Source organism: Arachis duranensis, chromosome 5 (assembly GCF_000817695.3).
Source record: "Arachis duranensis cultivar V14167 chromosome 5, aradu.V14167.gnm2.J7QH, whole genome shotgun sequence".
In the NCBI taxonomy this organism is placed as follows: domain Eukaryota; kingdom Viridiplantae; phylum Streptophyta; class Magnoliopsida; order Fabales; family Fabaceae; genus Arachis; species Arachis duranensis.
In genome coordinates this window covers 21360780-21382436 of record NC_029776.3, presented here as the reverse complement: position 1 = coordinate 21382436, position 21657 = coordinate 21360780, and the positions used below count along the sequence as shown (strand labels likewise).

Below are 21657 nucleotides of genomic sequence, written 5' to 3'. Positions count from 1 at the left end.
GAAATACTATTATTTAATCATTTATATATGACACCTATATCGAAATGATGTAGAAATTATAATAATAATAATAACTAAATCTAAGGAGTTATTGCATTATAAAATCTATTATTTTATCGATCTAAATTTTTAAGATATTGACACCAAATAAACTTAGAAAAATATTTCTAAGTGAAAAAAATCTATTTTTTGGCATAATTGCTAATTGTAGTAGCACAAACAATTTCAATTGTAAATCTATTATGTGCAACATTATTACAATTACTGAATCTCAAAACTTTTTAAAAAAATATGACCAACACAACACTTAGACTTGCTAAGACATCTCTTTTTCAAGTGTTACAAAGTATTAAGAACTTCACATTGAAATTTTGTAAATCACTACGTTGACCTTGTGGTTGACCAAAACTTATAAATTTGACTTCATAGATAACTTACGGGTAGTGCTAGGGAGTCAATGGTCTAAGCGTACAATATACAATTGGCTAAAACTTTGGTCTATGAATAAAATGAACATCACCCATCTAAAATAATCATCCGAATACCAGGGATAATAAATATCTCATGTCATAAAATCACTCATTCCAAAAACTTAAATTGATTTTGGAGTTTACCAAGGATCGAACCCTTGACCTTTTGGATCTAAAACTCTAATACCATGTCATGAACCCACTCATCCCAAAAGCATAACCTGACAGGACAATGTAACACTAATGGTCATATCTCTAATACTTCTCAAACCTCCATTGTACATATTGTACACTTAGACCATTGACTCCTTATACTTTCTCATAACTTAATTTAAATTGTATGTAAGTTCTAAAGTGTGGTAGCCATAAATATTTGTACAAATATTCCTAATTATTTTTATGAAAAATTTTATGTTAAACGAGAGTTCTCCTATCTTTTTTAAATAATACTAGTTTATTTTCTTTTTAATTATTAAAAAATAATTATAAAATATAATATATATATATTAAATTAAATTAAATTAATATCTTGTATGATCGAAAATAAATATAGATTCATTTATTTATTATTTTTTTAAAATGTTTCCTTTTCAAAATTAATTTATAATTTATTTTAAAAATATTTTGTATATAAATAATTAAATTTGTTTTTAATTTTTTAAAGGTTGTTTTGAGAGCTTTTGAATTTTTTGAAAATTATTTTATACTTTATTCTAATGATTGATTTATCCAAATCGCACATATGAATATTTAAGAGTTATATGTGCGAATAACTACCACATCAGGAGTCACCATTAATAATTATTAAAAAAAATTATATTATCTAATGAAAGTAAATATTAAAAGTTATTCTGTATATTTTAAAATTTAAAAGACTAAAATATCTAATTTTAAAATTTTTAAAGATTAATTTAGATAATTAACCATTTTATTATTAATAGAAAGGGAAAAGTTTTGGTAATCAATATTTGTTTAAGCCAACTTCATCGGATAACATTTAAATGAAACACACAATTTTATTGATTCAATTGTCATTGTATGTAATCTTACATTTGTGCGCTGGGATTGAATTTTCCCATACATTGATTGTTCTCACCCGTTTCTAAGAGCTGCAATACAGTATTTTTGGGATTTTAAGTTTAATATATAAAAGAAAACGTAATATTTTCATATTTTACTTTGCATTAAAGATGATTAATAAAATAAAATCAGTCACACTATAAAAAGATGGTTTCATGTTAAAAGAGAATTAATTAAATTTTATTATTTTATATAAAATTTAAATTGAATTTAAGCTAAATATTGAAGTGACAAATTTTGTATTTAATTTCAAATAATAATTTATAAAAAATAATAATTTCATTTTTATTTTTATAATATCACTTCTCATATGATTTTTTTGTATTGTATCTTTGTATACATCTAAAAAAAAGTGGCATTATCAAAATAAGTGAAATTATTATTTTTTCTATCTATAATATGTGATCATATATAAATATTGATGTGATGTGATATTTTGTGAGACTCAATGAAATTGAAATAAAACTATCACTTGCTTGATTCAAATTCTTTTGTTTTCATTTCGGTGTTTAGCACCACTAATTTAATTTTAGTTTGAATCATTTTTTCTTTTTTTTTCTTTTTGTACTATTTTATAATTTTTTTAAAACATTCTTCTTTTCAATTACAAATGTGTATGTCTTCATAATGTGTGTATAATTTGAGTGAAAATAATTTTAAGATATGTTCATTTGTTTTTGTACTTTTTTATTTGTAACTTTTTTCATTTTTTTAACACTAATATTTTATTACAGTATAGTGTATATTTCTCCACAACCTATGTATGAGTGAAAAAGAAATCTAAAATCTGTTTAATTTTTGTACTATATGCATGGTTTTATTGGAGTGTGGTTCATTCTTAATTAAATAGAATGTATAATCCTTATTTACACACATTGAGTTGAACATTTAAAACTAACAAATCTCATAGCCTCAGCCTTATTAAAAAATTTGTCTCCGACTTGCTATTATTTTTTATATTTATGATAATTGAATTAATTTAAAATTAAAATTTAAATTAAATATAACATTTAAAATAAGATTGTTATCAATATAAAGAGATCATATATATTATTTTAAAAAAATTAATTAAATATTGTTTCTTATATAATTCAACAATATATCAATATATATGCATAATAGTTAAAAATTGAAATACTCAGAAATATAATTATTAATATTATTTTTTTCTATCAATTTAAATTTTTGAGACAGTTTCATGATAGAAATGACTGTTCTTTACGAGGTTTCGACATATATTAATAGTTTCTTTTTGCTTAAAAATCTTGGAGCAGCCTAGAAGTTTGGTATTTCATGGCCCTGATTCTTATTGCCGGTTATCTCAAGAATGCTGAAGTTTCGGTGGATGCCATGTCTATCTGGTAAGTGGTCACTCACATTTCAATAATTCAAACAAGTGAAGGGAAAATATCTTCGTTTCGCTTATGTTGAGTTAACTAAAACACTTCATTTGTCTAATATTGATCATTTAATTATATTTGTAGCATGAACATACTAGGATGGATGATCATGCTAACCTTGGGAATGAATGCAGCAGTAAGGTTTGGATTTAATTAGTCACACATCCACACAATATAGGCATAAATGAAATTAATAACACTTTTGTCTACTAAGATATATACTATTATGCTATCAGAAAAAAACATAAGATACTATTATGTTACTTTTTTTTTTTGACAAATCATATATATATGAAATTTATCTGATATATCAAAATAGTGTATGCTATGGTAATTATTTTTACTATAGCTATATAATGGCTACATAATTATAACAACATTTAAAAAAATATATTTTTTTTAAAATATTAAAATAAAATATATAAAAAAATATTACAAAAATATTTGACCAATACTTTAAAAGAACCCCGGATATTTCTGAAAAATAAATGGAAAAGATATGATATTACCATTAAAAAAATGAAGTCAGCCAATTTTGGTGCAGTGTGAGAGTGTCAAATGAATTGGGAGCTCGTCACCCAAGAACGGCGAAATTTGCTATAGCTGTTGCTGTGATTACTACACTTATGGTTTCTTTCGTGCTCTCCATGGTTCTTGTCATCTTCAGAAAAGAATACCCTTCATTGTTTACAACGGATGAAGATGTGAAAGAGCTTGTGATAGAGCTGACACCCATGTTGGCATTGTGCATTATAATCAACAACGTGCAACCAGTTCTTTCAGGTGTGGCTGTTGGGGCAGGCTGGCAAGCTACTGTTGCTTATGTCAACATTACTTGTTACTACTTAATTGGTGTTCCCCTTGGACTTTTCTTAGGTTTCAAACTTGACTTGGGTGTCATTGTGAGTATCTTCCTCTCTATCATGGATTAATTAATAACTTTCTGTTTATATTTAATTAGTTTAGTGGTGAAATTTTAAATATATGTTTAATGTGTTTTGATGTTTTTAGGGGATTTGGTCTGGAATGATGTCAGGGACCATCTTACAATCTTGTGTGCTATTTTTTATGGTCTATAAGACAAATTGGAATAAAGAGGTAACGTTGTTTTTTGCAAATTGGAGTAGTATATATGCATATATGTGGGTGTATGATTTTGCAAATGCATGCAAGATGAAGGCAAAAATACTTGAGCAATGGAATACATAAAAATATTTCAGTAGAGACTTAATTAATTAATTTTAATCTTGTGTGCAAATGACAGGCCTCTCTTGCTGAAGATAGAATAAAGAAGTGGGGTGGGTCTAAAGATTCAGAAGAGAACTTGATTGCAAATTAAAGCATGATCATCAAGAAACATGAAAGTGCTACAAATTAAATACTTTCGAAGCTCGAACTTTATCGATTTTATAATCGGTTCAATTTTTAGAACCTTGCTTGATGCAAACGAATAATAATTATGCAAAACAGTTTTCAATTTTCAGTTTATAAAAAATGAAATGAAAGAAGAATCTTGTTAATTATTCCAAGAACCAGAAGTGGTGGCGTGGACTCATTATTATTCCCCATTAATTGGGAACATTTCTCTAGTTGGAAAGGCTCTTTTGTACAATTGTTTCTATTCTTTTCCTTCCCTCCACTTTCTTCTTTCACTTTGACTGTCATACATCTAATATATTAGTCACTAGTTGAATATTTGAGACTACTAATGGAAGTTGCATATATGTAAGAATAATCTTAGAATCTTTAAATATGCTAATTATGCCATGAAATGACATTAATTAAAAAAGAATGATAGCACTTAATTAGCACATACATCAACATAGCCACACATGCTACATATACTGTTAATTTGTTTATATCATTATTAACAAGAATTCATTATCATTCATGGTGATGGAGAAAAACCGTGATGATGAACACTGCCAGTCACAGCGAGAGACACGGAAGTTTTCAGAGCAGAATCTAGTGACATCCCTTCTATAACGAGCCTGGTAGATTTCATCAGAGAGTTCTTCATTGAGTCCAAGAAGCTGTGGTACCTGGCCGGCCCAGCCATCTTCACCTCCCTTTGCCAGTACTCTCTTGGCGCCGTCACTCAGCTCCTTGCGGGCCACGTCGGCTCCACCGCTCTCGCCGCCATCTCCGTGGAGACAACGTCGTTGCCTGCTTCTGCTTTGGTATCATGGTACTTTTTCCTGGTCCAAGAATTAATTATTGTTATGGATTATTTGAGAACATGTATATAAATGAAATAGCCTCATTCTTATACTTTATCACCTTGCACTTTAATTTATAAATAAGATCCAAATCCATTATAGTTGTTACGTAAATAATTACTTTGTAGTACTATATTAGTATAACTTTTTGTTTATACAATTATCTAATTTCTGCGCTACACCAAATAAACAAACTAACGCCTCCGGTGTGACTAGGTTTTCATCATAATTCATTTTTTAATTAGTTATTGTCTATAAAAATTTAATAAAATAAATGTAATAATTATTTTTTAGATATATTATATCTCAAATCTTTTTTTGTATATTTAAAATTTAAAATGATATTTCTTTTAAAGTTAAAATATCTAAATTTAAATTTAAACTAAACACACAAAATTTAAATTTAAACCTAATAAAATAAAAATAATAAATTAAAATTAAATTTTAACTAAACTAAAATAATACTATTAAAATTAATTTTTTTCAATTCTAAGTCTGGTATATAATTATTTAACAAAAATAATGAACACAATTATTGATGAGTTTTAAAGGTGTTAAAAAATTATTTAGTGAACAATTTTGTAATTTTAGATGTGTTAAAAAAATATTTATATTAAAAAAAATATAAACACAAATTTAAATAAATTTTAAATGTATACCAAAAGTATTTTGCGTGTTATCTTATTATTTTAGATGTGTTAAAAATCGTTTGTATATGTTAGAAAAATTATAAATACAAATTTGAACAATTTTATATGTATACTAAAAGTATTTTGTGTGTTATTGTATTATTTTAAATCTATTAAAAAGTTACTCATGTTAAGAAAAATATAAGTATAGATTTAAACGAATTTTAGATGTGTATCAAAAATATTTTATATGTTATCTTATTATTTTAGATATGTTATGAATATATGTAAAATATGCAATGGATTCATTACTCTCATTTTTGTGTGGGAGTATCATTAACTTAGTAAAAATATTTACGAATAGAACCCTATTTTTTTGTTTTAAAAAAATCAATAATTAGATATTTGCACCAATATTTTTTCTTTTTGGACATTCTTCCTTTTTCTCTTAAATCAAAATTTCAAAGAAAATAGACACTTCTGCTCAACTAGGGTTCCTCTCTTTCAATCACCGTCGTTCGTTTTTCTCTCTCTCCTTTCGCGGTCGTTGGTTCTATGCTCTCGTCTTGCGTCACTACTCGTTTTCTGCACTTTACCCTGCGTCATCGCTCATTATCTGTTTTTCGCCGTGAATTGTCGCTGATAATCTACTCCTCAATGTCTTGTCATATCTCACTGTCACTGAGGGTGGTCTCGCTGTGTCTCACTGTCGTCTCCCTCGAAGATGAAGCTCCATTTCTTCTCCTATTTGAAACAAGTTATTCATCGTCCTACTATAACCATACAATTGAAGTGGTCCCTCTGAACTTGAGAAAATTTGAATGAGATATTGTTCCACTTTACAGGTAAATAATTTAAGGATTTCTGCATTTTAGAAGTTATGTGCTTTAAGGGGGAATCTTTAATTCTAATTCTTAGGAGAGTAGCTAATTTCAGTGTTCTGTTATTGATTCTTATAGTTGACACAAATTGATCAAGTTAGATTACAAAAAATTACCAAATGTGGCTTATACTTCACTCTTAACATGATTTGCATCAGAAATAACAACTAGCAAGATTTTTTTAATTTTTTCCAACTCTATTCAATATTCATTCATTAAGTTGAATTGAAAATTGTTCTTGATTATTGTGTCTGACATTGTCTTGCCACTTGGGTAGATCATTATGTTTAAAATACAATTCTTAGCATTTTCACGTGTATATGCACATCAAATTATTAAAATTGTGATTGAGTATCTATTTTCTTTTACTCAGCTTGTTGAAACTGTCTCTATCCTCATTAACGTAGTTTCATACTTGTTGCTCTCTAAGTCTGCCAAGGATGTTGAGAAGACCTCTCTCCTATCACTTCTCCCCAAGGTCCTCGCTGTCTACAAGTAAGAACTTTAACTTTTGTATTGTGACTATTACTTGTTTTTATGTAATTATATGTGTGTCATATCTCTAACTTGCTCATATTTGTAAAATCAGCAAAGTCATATTTTTCTAGTGTAGTCATATTTTAATTGTGGATAATGAGATAAGAAAATGCATTGAATATTTGAATGTGATTATTCATAGTTTGAGATGAGTCTCTTCCTTTCTAATACGGTGTTGGGATTAAAGTATATTTAAAGTTGAAAAAAATGTTAAGCAATTTACTCTAGAATTTAGACATAGTTTATGATAGAGTGTAATATCACTATTTCATCCATGTAGCAGACTCTCATTGGGTGGGATATAGGATAATTATTATTTTTATTGTTGCATTGCATAAAGGTAAAAAAGACAGTAAAATGTATCTTTTCAACTTTCAAGTAATTTTTTTATTATGGATTGATTTATTCTCTCTAGCATGATCAAGTAACCTTTATTCAACTTCATGTGATTTTTGGAATCTTGGCTCTAAGACTCTAGACTCTACTTAATTATTGAGTATGCTACAAATTATAATCTACTTTTTGGTTTTAAATTAAGCATTACTAGGTATCTACTTGGGATGTTACTTTTATATTTATTACATTTACTGTTTACATACATATGTATAGGAGCAATTCTTTCATGACCTTACATTTTTTTACTCCAATTAATTTTGATTATTTTCTTTAGACCGAGATTTGTTTTTTTGCAGGGCAATGTGATTTATATTGCTTATTGCTTTGTTGTTATGACCAATAAGTCTACTATATATGCATGCTTGTGATTTTCATTGTAGGTAATTGATTGCTCTATTGTAAGTGATAATTTGATTTCCTCGTGTAGAGTTAGAACTGTAAGGTAAAAGACTCAACTGTCGACGATATTTTCTCTTGCCAAGGATACAAGGCCTGTATGTGAACTTAGAGATACCAAACTACTTCACGCGAAATTGTTGGATATCATGTGAAAAGCTTAGCCTAAATGTAGTTGTGATTGGCACTGCTGTGCGCCTGTGCATGATTATGTCTTTGGTTATATTTTGAGATTTTCTTTTTTTTAAGCTAATTATAGTTGAGTTTTTAACAGTGTGGCACGACCTTTACAACGTTAAAATGATGAGTATAAATGTATAATGATTAATGGGTGATTTTTTAGCGTTGTAAGAGACAAGCTGATGTTCTCAGAAAGCAAATGTGTAATGTTGATTATAGCATTAGCCATATGACTTTTTTTTTAGTTTTTTCTGTGTTTGAAAAAAACCCTGAAAATTGAGCTGAAATTAGCTATAGTGGCAATATATATGTGAGGATGTTGCACTTGCTTAGCTTGATTCACGTTTTTAGCTTCCTTAGTCTTGGATTCGATATCAACGTTAGTTTAGATATCCAAAAAATTGAATCATGCCATCCACAATAGCTTGTTAAAAAAAACTATTAACGATTTTATCAACTAATTACTGCCGGTTAAAACACAGTAAAAATTCTAAAGTTTAAAAATGACAGAAATTACAAAAACTAATCACCCTTAAATTATAAAAATCAATATAATAGAAATTACAAAAACTAAAAAAAAAGTTAAAAAAACATACATTACTTTGGTAATGTATCCCCCATTTAGGATGAGCACATCTATCATACCCCAAATAATATGTAAAAACTAAAAAACATAAGACAACTAAAGAGTAAGTTTTTTTAATTAATGTTGATAACAAGTTATATATAAAATTCTTCAAGAACTAATTTCTATTAAATACAAATAAAAAAGTCAATAACAGAGAACCGATTTCTCAAGTGCCTCAAAATCTCAATAAAGCATAGAATATGCCCCCTGTAAACCAACTGAAATCCTGGACCCAAAATTGGGAACCTATTAAAGCTTTTACTTGTCTAAATGGCAAAAGCAACAAGTTTCCCTATAATATAATATTGTTGAAATTAACAATTTTTGAACCATTGAGTATGCTTCTCCATAAACTTGTTTAGAAAATCAACAAATTTATCCTTATTAAAGTTTGGTATCACCACCATATGTGCTTTGTTTTCTTGGCATACTCTAGTCTTATTATCTGAACACATACACAAGACATTGGGCAACCTACAAATTTGTGACCATTGAGCTTCTTAAAGAAACTTTTGGATCCTAACATGATAGAATATAAAAAAATTAACTCCATGATTGCTTATATAAAACAAACTCAAAAATAATTTGGCAAGTTGTACATCACTAAAGAAATTGGTCTTAAATCTTGTTTTGACAAGCAATTAATCTTGTTAATTTTTAAATGCAAGACAAACAACAAGCTACAATAGCATAGACAAAGTTTTGTGCTAGAACCAAAACACTATATAAAATAAAGAATTATAATAAAAGTACAATAATACATAAGAGTTCCAATTAGAAAAGAAAGAGAGAAAATAAATATGCATTCAACATCACATTTCTGAAATTTAAATAATTTTGAAGTTTAAACTAACAAGTTTTATAAAAGGCATTATGAGATAAAATCAACAAATCCCTTCCCTCAGTCATCTTTCTTATTTTATTTTATTTTACTCAGCAAATCAGCATCATCAGAAACATGTTTGACTTCCTACTAATACAATCTCTAAAATTTACTCCTAATCCAATGAGTTTTCTCATAAAAGACACTATGTATTGTATTTTAGTCCTTCACATCTATTCCTCTACTTCCACAATAGAAGTTAAACTTCAAATAAGAAAAAATTAGGAATTTTATTCAATTAGAAATTAAAATAGTTTCTACCAACAAAATCACAATAATCAAATTCAATCGTTCAATCATAACCAAGGACTCAGCAAAATCGCATCATATGTCCCATAAACAGCACCTGCATATATAATAGAAGTTTCAAAATACAGACATCATTAGTAAACTGAAAAGCTAAGAAAGAGAAAGAAAATTGTGGCATGCTTTGCTAAGTGAAGGACACAACAAAAAAACTGTATGTTTTGGTATGAAAGTCAAATAGAGAATAAGGTAATGAAATCCTCACTAATACTGATGGCACCGGTTGCCACGCAAGTGAGGACGTTGTCTCTAGCCATTTTTCTTGGGCCCATTGGCAGCGACGACGCGTGATGCTGTGACTGTAGGGATAGAATTGGCGACGATACTCGAGAAACCTAGCAAATTAATGCGATAGTGCAGAACAAAAACACATACCGAATAGAAAGTGTAGTGCGGCGCGACGGTAGAAGCTGACATAAGGACATCAAAAAAAAGATTTCTCGTAGAGGCAATTGTGATGATGCTGAGTGTAGGCGGGAACCCTAGCAAAGACTCTCTTCTTTGAAAGAATGGTTAAAAAAGAAGGGAAAATTTTGAAAAACTAAAAATATAAAGGGATAAATGTCTTATTTTTAGTTCTTTCAAAAATAAAAAAGTAGAATTTTATTCGTAAATATTTTTACTATGGTTAATGATACTCCCACACAAAAGTGGGAGTAAGGAATCCGTTGCCTGTAAAATAATAAAAAAATACCATAAAATAATTATGCAAGAAAGAGAAATAAAGTAATGTTTAAACATAATATACTTTTTTTTACGACAAATGGTTAGTAAAATTATTAAAAAATATTTATCAGATAGTATTTTGATGCGGCCATTGCTACGGTGCTAAAAGTATGTGGCATGGTGAAGGAGGGGACGCGTGGTTGTGTTGCCTCCAAATTGCCGACAGTTTCTGCACCAAAACTGATCATGCTCAGATGGTGATGTATGCTGAAAATTTGGTTAGATGATAGTAATCTTGTCTTAATGATGTTACTTATGTTATTGGACCTTTTTTTGAGGACCCAACAAATATTTGATCTCAGATTCAAGTGTGGTTGTTTTTTGTTGTGTTATTGGAAAAAAATAAAGTGAACATAATATATCACACTAAATTCGGTTTTTCGTTTTACGTTTTGGACCATGAAACATTTTTTTGGACTTAAACATGAAATTGGATCATGAAAATATTATTATAGTGATAATAGACAATAAAAATATAAAATCGAAGGAATTAAATAACATTAATAATAGTTATAATATTTTAAAAAAAGAGAAGACAGCTTGGAAAATAAAGGTTTAGGGTACAAGGAAAAAAGTGCTTGTTACTGTTCTATGTGATTGTAAAATCGATGTTATTCAGCTCTGGAATTTTTTTCTCAAATAAAAAAAATTAATAGCTTTTATTTTTCTTAAAAAAAGAATATTTATTTAGTTATTTAATTGTCTAATTTTAGTTATTTTTATTTTTAAATAAAATAAATTAAAAAGTTTAAATAGTTGTATTTTGAATTTAAATATAATTTGTGAAATTCTATTTAATTTTTTATATTTGCATTCAAAATTTTGTTTATTAATTTAAATGGGATATTATTTAATTTTCAGTTATTATTTTGTATGTTTTAAGTAATAATTAATTAATTATTAATTTGTTTGAAGATGAAATAATACCTGTGTAAATAATGGTTGGTGTTAAGTTTTATCTAGGTGTAGAAAGAAAATTTTGAACCCCTTTTAAGTTGTTCTTTTTGTTATTTAACACTGGTGGAGAGAATAAAAAAATGACAGCTATTTGCTCCGTTATGAGGACTTGTAGTTAAAAATCATATTTACATAAATCAGGCTTAAAAGGGTTGATAATTTTTTCATACAGCTTGATCTTTTAAACACTAAAAAATACTTTTTTCATTCCACAACTTTCCAAAGAGTATTATGTTTGTGTGAAAGTTGTGTTCAAGTACTTTTTTGTAGCAATTTTTATTCCTCTCTTTCAGCACAATATGGAATAATAAATTTTTGTAAGACTACCTTTTGCATGCTAAATCCAAAATCAAACTGTGTTCAAATCCAATGCCGAATCCATCCAACTATGGTTGCATTAAGCTTTTCTCGTATCTCCAAACTGATTTTCATGTAGGAAGGTCGGAGACCGTTGGTAATGAAAAGCCCACAATCGGGATGGACAAACACTTTATCCAACAAAAGTTTCTCAGTTGCAGTAAAATAAACACATATCACAGCAAATCAACCTACACTCCACCCACTGTTGCAGTAGAAGTTGTCTGCGCGTGGATATCACTTACCAACACGCGTCGCACTCCCCTACTGCCATAAAATTTCAGTACATGATGAGAAAAATTCTCTTTTAGCACCGTAGTATTAGCCTAGTTTATGTGGACATTTTCTATTCTTATATGATACTTTAGTAGGATTTCTCCTAAGGCCAATACTTTGGTGCTGAAAGGAAATTTTTTCAGCATGTACTGAAATTAGATGGCCGTAGGGGAGTGCGACGCGTGTTGGTGAGTGAGATGCACACGGAGACAACTTTCTGCTGCAACAATGGGTGGAGTGGAGGTTGATTTGCTGCGATATGTGTTTATGTGACTCTGTTAGACCTTGCTAAAAAGAATTAAGGTAATGGGCTGAGAGATTTTTGTTGGATAAAGTGTTTGTCGGTTCTGAATGTGGGCTTCTGGTTATGAACAGTCTCCTACCTTCCTACATGGAAATAAGTTTGGGCAAATGAGAAAAACTTAATAAAACTATAGTTGGATGGATTTAGTATTGGATTTGAACAGGCACAGACTGAGTAATAGTAATGAGGGGGCATAGTTGTCAGAACCGAACCGTTGATCGAACTGGTCAGATTATTGGGTTACTGGTTCGTTGGTTTAACCGTTGACTCACTGGTTGAACCGGTTGACTCAGTACTATGTAAATAAAAATTAAAAATAGTAAAAAATTTAAAATTAAAATTTAAAATACATATTTTCACTAATATTTTAAAAACATCAAGTTATTTTAAAATAATATAGACCATATTAATTAATTTATATCTATTATACTATTATATATTACAAGTATTTATTAAAAAATAATACTAATAGATATTATATAATTATGAAAAGAAAAAAACTAGTGAGTTTATAATTGTTGTTAAAAAAATATAATTATTTTTTTGTGGCTAAATAAAAATATAATTAATTTAAAAATGAAAGAACTTATAACTAAAATTAAAATAAATTAGATAGAAGTAAAGTATTTGATAAAATATATCTATGTATATGTTATAATTTGTATATATATTAATAAGAATCATGACAGGCTGGTGGCTGTAAATGTTTTTAGTTTTCTAGTCGGGAGGAGTTCGAATCCCATTTCCAACATATTGATAAAATTTAAGTCCAAACCGATTTTTATTGGTTCATTCTGTGTTTGAACGGTTCACACTAATTTTTTACCTCATACGGTCCAAAGATCAGATTGGACTGGTGTAAGATCCGGTTTATGGATATTTCAATTGAACTGACCGATTTGTTCTGATTTTAATAACACAATTGAATCGATCGATTCCAGTTATTTAATATAATAGAATTTAATTTTTATGTCGTTACTTCTTTATTTCCTTAAACAAACGAATAAACGAATAAAATCTTTCATCTAACATTATATCAAAACTGAATTAAAAAATATATAACAAATTTAATTATGATATGATGCTCTCTGGCGAAGTGGTGACGCAACAATTTCAAATGTATCACCTTCATGAAATTATAAATGATAATTATGTAACTATTTTAGTAGACTGACACACATTAACACATAGTAGATATATGATCAAATCAGTATAAATTGTCCTTGTTTTTGAATTGTATATATATACAATAATAGTATAAAATTTAAAATAAACCTAGTTACAAAAATGAATTGAAAATTTTAAAGAAATTATTTACGCATCTCTCGTTTTCTAAAAAAACTAATTTATTGATTGAGTTAGAAATATTAATTTAATGTTGACAAAAAATTTTCATAAATTAAATGATTCGAAAACCTTTTCTTTTTAAGTTATTGAATATTTTCCTAAATTCAACATAAAAAAATATGGACTTATTTTAGTAAGAATAATGCTATTTGGGAATACAAAATTTAGTTATGGAAGTGTGATGAATGATATACTTTAATATTTTAATTTTTAGTATTTTTTGAAATTGTGGGAGGTATACAAATTGAACTCTCTGATTTGTGTTTAAAAAATTAAAAAAATTTGAAATATACAAATCGGACTCTCCGATTTATGTTTAAAAAATTTTAAAAATTCGGAGTACGTAAACTGAATAATCCATTCACTCTATAACTATGTTCTACACCATTCTAATAAATCAAATTAAAAAGTGGCTATTTGGTGGTTGCTTAGGTTTTATTTTTTAAAGTTAACTGCATCTAATAAATCAAATTAATACGTTTAAAAAAAATTATTCATACAAAGGCTAACATGTCAGCACCATGGTCATGTGGGATAAACTTTTCATATGTCTGTTTAGATACACAGTGAAAACATTAGAAGTTTAATAATATATATTTAAATAATGAATAACTTATTTTAACATTAAATTTAGTGGAATTTATTTGTGGGCAGTACAACACAAATGATGCCAGGGGAGTCCTAGCCATTTAAAGTTCTTCCCTTTCCTTGAAACGAAGCCTAGACCTAAGGTCGAAATACGTTCAAAACAAGATGGAGTTAGGGAGGCACCATTTTTATGCTGTACGGAGGGGGCGAATTCCTGGGATATACACGACGTGTGCGGATTGTAAGCGGCAAGTGAATGGTTCAAAGACTGAGTTTAAGGGGTTCGCCGATGCTGATGAGGCAGAAAGTTGGCTCCGTTCTGGAGGTGTTTTGTTGGCACCGCCACCCCCACCCCCACCGGAACCCCTATCTGTCGACACAGCTGCATACAATGCAGGTACGTTCTTGTCATCATACACGGTTGGAAGCAGGAGGAGTTCGTTCAAGACACGAAGCATTGCTCAAAGGTAGATTCGAGCCCTTGGTTACACTTTGATTAGGTTGTTGATGTTCATTTGTTTTGGTAATATGCATGTTTGTTTTCATATTTTGAGTGGTCTACTGTGGTCCCCTTTGTGGCATTGCAGGTAAGGTGGGTGAAGGGGATACATTGGGGACTGATTTCGTTATCACCAAAGACGTGGAAGTGTATCTTATTCGAGTTTGTTCCCAGTTACGTCTTGATTACCCGGTCTTTACTAGGCATGAGTCTTACTTTCAAAATGGTGAGCATTTACATGGTTTTTGGGTTGTGCTTTAGTCTACGCAACATGGTCTCAACTGGGGTGAATGGATGTTTCTCAAAGGACAAGGCAGAAGCAAGGCAAGATGCTGCCTTTCAAATGTTGGAAAAGGTTTTGACGATGACGGGAAGGGAAATTTGTGATTACAACTTCAGAAAGAGCTTTGTAGCAGCACGTTAAGGATCTGGAAAGATAGATTTCTATCCCTCCGTATCACAGAATTCGGGAGTTTCAAGATGAGAACCGAAGGATGCGGTCTGAGCTGGAAATGTTTCATGAGATATTCGACGAGTAACTGTTGGACTTAATTTAGGTTAGTTTACTTTATATTGGATTTGGTTGGTTTGGTTTATGTTATTAAGCATGTTTAAGTTATCTTATTTGAGGTTGTTTGGTGTTTCATTTTGAAGTTGGGTGTGTTGTATAATTCGTGTTTGAAGTCTAATTATGATTAAGTGAAGCTGATGTAAATTTGGGAATGACCTTCCGTTCATTTCGTTTAATATTTAAATATTTGTCAATTCATCACTGGAATTCAAAGATGATTAGACTTGATGCTGAGATATTTAGCTTCAATTACTTTTTCCTATGAGTTCACTTCAGTAGCCTTGTTGCTCTCTCTTTGATCTTTTTAAAATAGGTTGTACTGTTGGTTCAACCTCTAAGCTAAATTTGGGGATAGTAGACACCAGGATTTTGGCATGGATCCTTATTTGATTTGGGTCACAAGGGATTTTTTTTCATAAGAAAATCTTGGGTACATCACTTCTGGAATCCTTAAGAGGTAGGCCATACTTACCAAAACATTGAGTGTAGTGTACGTTGCTAGTGACTAGTCTTGTTTGAATTCATCGGGTGGTTAATTTCGTTTGGCTTTGAATATTAAATGTTTCTTTTTTGTGTTCATGGTTGAGAGTGCTTTTCTTTACTATTTTTTTCCATTATCATAAACAATATGGCTTTAGTCTTTCGGTCTTAGAATAGAAAAAAAAATTAAAAACATGAGGTTGGAAAATGAGCTTGATGGTTGTTTCTTGCAACATGTGGGTTGGGCTCAGTGTTTCTATTTTTATTTGGGCTAGGATAGGTTAATGGGCCACGCTATGATCTTCCAATTTGAAGCCACAATTTGCCAAGACCAACAGTGAACCAAAGCTATATGTGGCCACTTTGTACAGTGTGTTAATGCGTTGCACCAATTTAGTGCACTCACTAAAACTCCATTCATTAAGTTAATCAAGTTAAGGGATAATTTTATATTCTTCATGTGTTTCTTAACCCCTTAATACGTTCATAATTACCTTTTAAACTTGCAGTATATGATACCTGCCATCCTCGATGACACTAATCTTGGGCTTACTTGCATTTCTTTTTACTAAATTGTGTGTGACTAATGCTGAGATTATTTGACAACTTGGTCATGGTAACTATGTTAGTCACGTGCCACATGTGTGTGCTAGTAAAAAAGGGGGTGGTCTATAAATAAGAAGCTTCCCCAGCACGCGTCATGTGTTACGTTAATGTTTTCTACTCCAACACAATAGTGTCACTGGCAGTAATATTAGTCATTGAGGAAACAAAGCATGGAGAGCACTACCAAACAAGGTTTGAACGCTCCAACACATGAGTCGCAGTAGCATTCAGTGCGGGCGGAGGAGCCCGTTAGTGGTATGGACAACCAGATCAAGGAGGAGTTGATGACAGTGAGAACGGTTGGTTCACACTTAGTACATGAAAATGCTACAAATGCACCCTGTTGCATGCTTTGTTTCAAACATGTCCTGAGGAATTTGTCATTGTAATATCGTCGTCCTTTGGTGTAAAGGATCTAGTTCGTCACGACGAGATCATGCTGGCCATTCTAAGCGGGCAGGCGAAGTAGATCCAAGCCATCACAGACCTTCTTTCTAAGCATAATCGAGTCATCGGGGTTCTCACATACCGCATCGCACAGGGAGACAGCAACGGGAAAGGTAACGTGGTTGACTCCAAACCAGTCCCCGCTGAACAGGCTGGTGGACCTGCTCGTGCACCTGTTGTGGCTTTGGTTGGTTCCCAACACAAAGACTCCACAAACGGCTTAGGTGCCGAGGCAAAAAATATTAACAACTCAAAGGCAGCTGTGCACTACAGATCCGAGAAGCTAGGGGTTGGTCGGACTAGTTGGAAAGGTGTTTCAAAATACAGAAAGAAGGAGGTTGAACCTATTGCACCCAAGGTAGGAAATATATGTCCTTAGTTCTGATTTCGAATATTTGGTTGTGAAGTCCTTAATGTCGTACTATGTTGACCTGCTGTTGTAGCTGACGCATTTTTTATTTTAATGTTCCAGAGAAAGCTGGAGTTTTGTGAGGAAGAAGATTCTGACTTCGGGGAGTTAAGAAATATACGGCAGTGTGGACACGGATCTCCCTTCACATTCTACACACACACCGGTTGGCAGATGACATCAGAAGATATGCCCAAGGTAATATGTATGAAGTATCCCTAGTAAGTCATTGTAGGAGTATAAGGCGATGTAAATTTTTTTTCCAAGCTGCACCTCTTACCAGCATTGACTGCTCGTCTGAATAAATAAATTTTCCTTCTTGCACTGGCAACACTTTGCACTGAAGTGGTTCTTTTCATGTTAAACAAATGTCTTTGGTGTAGTTTGTATGTGATTTTTTTGTTCTGAATAGGGTGTGAGGGGCCTGCACTAAAAATAGATATCTTCCGTGTGTGCGATCTTCTATTTTTAAATGGACAGTCTCTTTCAAAATGTCTTTCTCAGCATGAATGGGTAATAAATGATTTTTTTAAATGGCTGTGCAGTACATGGATATCTATTTCTGGCCCCTCCGGGGATGCAATTCTTTGGCCATGAACTTGTTGTGGCTGCATATGCGTTTGCTGAAGACTTAGATCAAAAGTGCAGATAGCCATATCTCTGAATAATTTCAACATTTATTGTTCACCTATTTTCACCCTTTTTACTACAACTGTTCTATTCTATTCATAACATGTTTCCTTTGTTCGTAGTGAGCTACTTGTCCAAAACGACCATCGTGTTGGCAACAGAGAGGCTTTGTGGACACTAAGACCTGGAGAAGAGGTGGTGGATGATGTAATCAACCTTGTTGCGGTGTTAACGGTGGGAAAGGACCAGCATCGATGGTGGCTTCCGACGACCATTTTGGTAAGTTCTCATTCATTTCATGATACACATTTCCCAAATCGAAAACATGTATTCAATTCCTCACTACTACTCGTGACAGCAAATTGCATTAAACCCATCTTTTCATTGCAAATCAACTTTGGATTACATAAAAGCCAAATATATGGGCTTGGCAGACAACCTCCTAAAGGTACCCCATTTCAAATAATCGTTTTTGTCAGCGGTATTGCTGAAGTGGATTGGAAGGTTGCCGTTTGACTGTACATGTCTTTGTTTCACCAACATTTGAATGCCAGATATATGTTGCCCTTCATAGTGGCCGTCATTGGTACTTGATGATAGTCGACATGTGAGAGGAGAAGCTGGTATACCTTGATTCACTTAATCGTAGCTCGGAACGAGAAGGAATGATCAACCAAATATTGGACGTTGAGTCATATCGGCCACTTATGTGCTTACTGCTACATTTTTTATTTCATTCATTGTACATTAGCAGTTGTAAAGTACTACATACATGTCAGGTTTATCAACCATATACTCGCTGACAAGAGGTGCTATGAAAAGCAAAATATCACCCCTAAGAAGCTTTAAAGTCTTTAAGTCGTTGGTCTCCCAGCAAGCTGAGGACTCGTAAGTTGCAAATGATGTTGAAACAGGATTTGAAGGAATTTTTATAATCTAATTTTATTTTTATTTTACTATTTTGCTGTATCCCTTTGGAAATTAGAAATTAAAACAAAACATAGGAAATAGTCACGGTGAAGGACAAGATATAAGCAACTGTAAAATTAAAGGATGTGAATTTTTTTCCTTAGGTTACTAACAACGGTGGTGTCGCAGAAGTAAAGAAAAATTTGCAGGGTTGAAAGACTAAAAATGATGCCATTTTTTAACTTAGGTTGATGAAAATGATGTTCAAACAGGATTTAAAAAAACTGGTCCTCTAGTTTGTTGACAAAATTTAATTTCTGAAACAGGATAGATTGTGGAGTGTGGGTATCACAATGGATGATCCTCACCCACTTGTGGGCATCTTATGAGCTGGAGGTAAAGCTTATTTCATGTCATAACCTATTGACATTGATTAAGTCTGTTGTAGTCCTACGTTGCCTAATTCTGTGATTGAATCATCGCTTTAGGAGGTCAACGACAGCAGCCGGATGTTATTGGCTATAGACCTTGTCATGGGCAGTCTCAACCCTATTGTTGAGGAAGTGACTGAAAAGGCAAGGAGGTATTGGGATAGGTCAAAAAGTGCATCCTACAAGAGTGTTTGCCTTTTTTTGGAACATAGTTGTAGCTGCCTTTGACCTTCCTTTGCTGACTTTTTGGTTTGCCTAACACATCCAGAAGCATTTTGCCTGATATAACTCCTTGATGAATTTACTATGTAATAGATTACCTTGCATCACTGCTACTTATGAACACTTGTTAGGGGTCAACAATGCTCTGTTTTACCAACATTTTGATGGTGGCTAAAGGAAATAGTAGTACCCTTGGAATTTGGTTCTCCATACTTTGTTTGGGGATATTCATGTATTTAATCTTTAAGCAAGTGATCATGAATGCAACAAACAAGGGAGACCCATTTAGAAACACCTGTTTTTAACACCTGTTTTATTGTTCATCCCCAACTTTGTTATCATCATTATGATAAAAAAATTATGCTTTTGCTAACTGACGAAAGTATTTATAAAATTCAAAATCAATGTGTTAAACTTCAACTTTATCTGTTGCTCCAAAACATCACATTTTCTTATGAGAGACGATGTTGGTTCTGTGTAACTTGAACTTTACATATGGAATTGAAATGTAATATTTTTTTATGAAAGACTATCTTAGTACTACATAACTCCCAACACTAGTTTTTCTACTACTTCACATGTACAGAGATGGACTATCTTAGGCCCTGTTTTAGCATATTATGTTTACGTATGATAAAAAATGATTATAGTTGAGATTGACTCCCCTCATCCATAATAATACACTTAATTGACTGCCATGATCTTGTATGTTGTGGTTTGGAATGTATACCTTGACTTCTAATATTTTTTTTACTATTCATTGTGTACATAAAAATGGGATAGTGATCACATTGTCTTGGCTTCTAAATTGGCAATCATAAAAGATGGTACCCAAGTCTACGGTGAAGTTTAATGGCAGTTTGCTTTGCCCACTCTGGAGCTTTTTGTTATTCTGACATCATAAGTGGTTCTAAATCAGGCAAAATTCCCAACTCTCAGAACCAATTGTTCTTATAGAAAAGTAGAGACGAATGGCAACCTTAGTTATTGGGATTAAATTTATGTATTAAGTATATCGATGATCAAGTTATTTTTGTACATCTTAAATGAGTTGCATGATTTTGAAAATATTGAGCTGTTAGGCAATAAGTTGACATGGAAAGAGCTAATAATTTGTAGGATTTATTTTAGTTGGTGAAATAAACGTGCCACATAATCACATCTTATGGACTAAATTGCATGATTACTATAATGTGATCAAATGGAAGGATTGCGGGACTTGTTCTCCTGATCTCATTACTCCTTTCAAATTGTGTTATTTCATGTTTTCTATATAGCAAAACAGATTTTATGATCTTAAATAGGATCAAATCAAATCATTATTCAGTTATTGTGATAATCTCACTTGGCACCATTGCTCTGGAGCAAATAAATCCCGCTAAATTTGCTTATACATCTCAGCAACTGACCTTGTAAACTACAGAAACAAGCAAATTAAATTTAAATTGAGTACACTTAATTTACGGGAACAAACAGGAATTTGGCACCATATTACAATTTGGCCAATGCAAAAAATAACCTAGAACAAATTCAAGAGACGAGCAATATTCTCAGCTTGAAGAACCGTGGCACATAACTCAAAGAGGTAACTTAATGCAGTAATAAAAATAGAGAAAAGAAATTTGCAGATTGCCTCCAAAGGGTGGATCAAACTAATGAAAGAAGGAACTTATCCACAAAATCAAGATTTCATCAAATTAACACATTGGAAAAAAATTGCTATTTAAGTAACCACAAAGAAATTCATACTCACTAATATCTGTATCACGTTGTTCTGTTCGGTGGAGCATAGGACATGTCAGTTACTCTACAGCATCTATTTAAGCCACACCGAAAACTATTGATCTTTGTTTCCATACTCACAAGTCCTATTTCCAGGTAAAACATGACAGC

The 21657-nt window shown here is 31.3% G+C and overlaps 1 protein-coding gene and 1 pseudogene across 1 annotated transcript in view; both read left to right on the top strand.

The window, feature by feature from the left end:
- LOC107488762 (protein DETOXIFICATION 29-like) overlaps positions 1-4289 on the top strand; it is an 8203-nt gene extending 3914 nt beyond the window's left edge. The window contains exons 3-7 of the mRNA XM_016109522.3: positions 2825-2911; positions 3035-3091; positions 3495-3852; positions 3962-4048; positions 4215-4289. Coding sequence (XP_015965008.1) covers positions 2825-2911; positions 3035-3091; positions 3495-3852; positions 3962-4048; positions 4215-4289 — 664 coding nt within the window. The remainder of the gene's footprint in view (positions 1-2824; positions 2912-3034; positions 3092-3494; positions 3853-3961; positions 4049-4214) is intronic.
- Positions 4290-4869: 580 nt separating this feature from the next.
- LOC107488739 (protein DETOXIFICATION 29-like) overlaps positions 4870-21657 on the top strand; it is a 28730-nt pseudogene continuing 11942 nt past the window's right edge.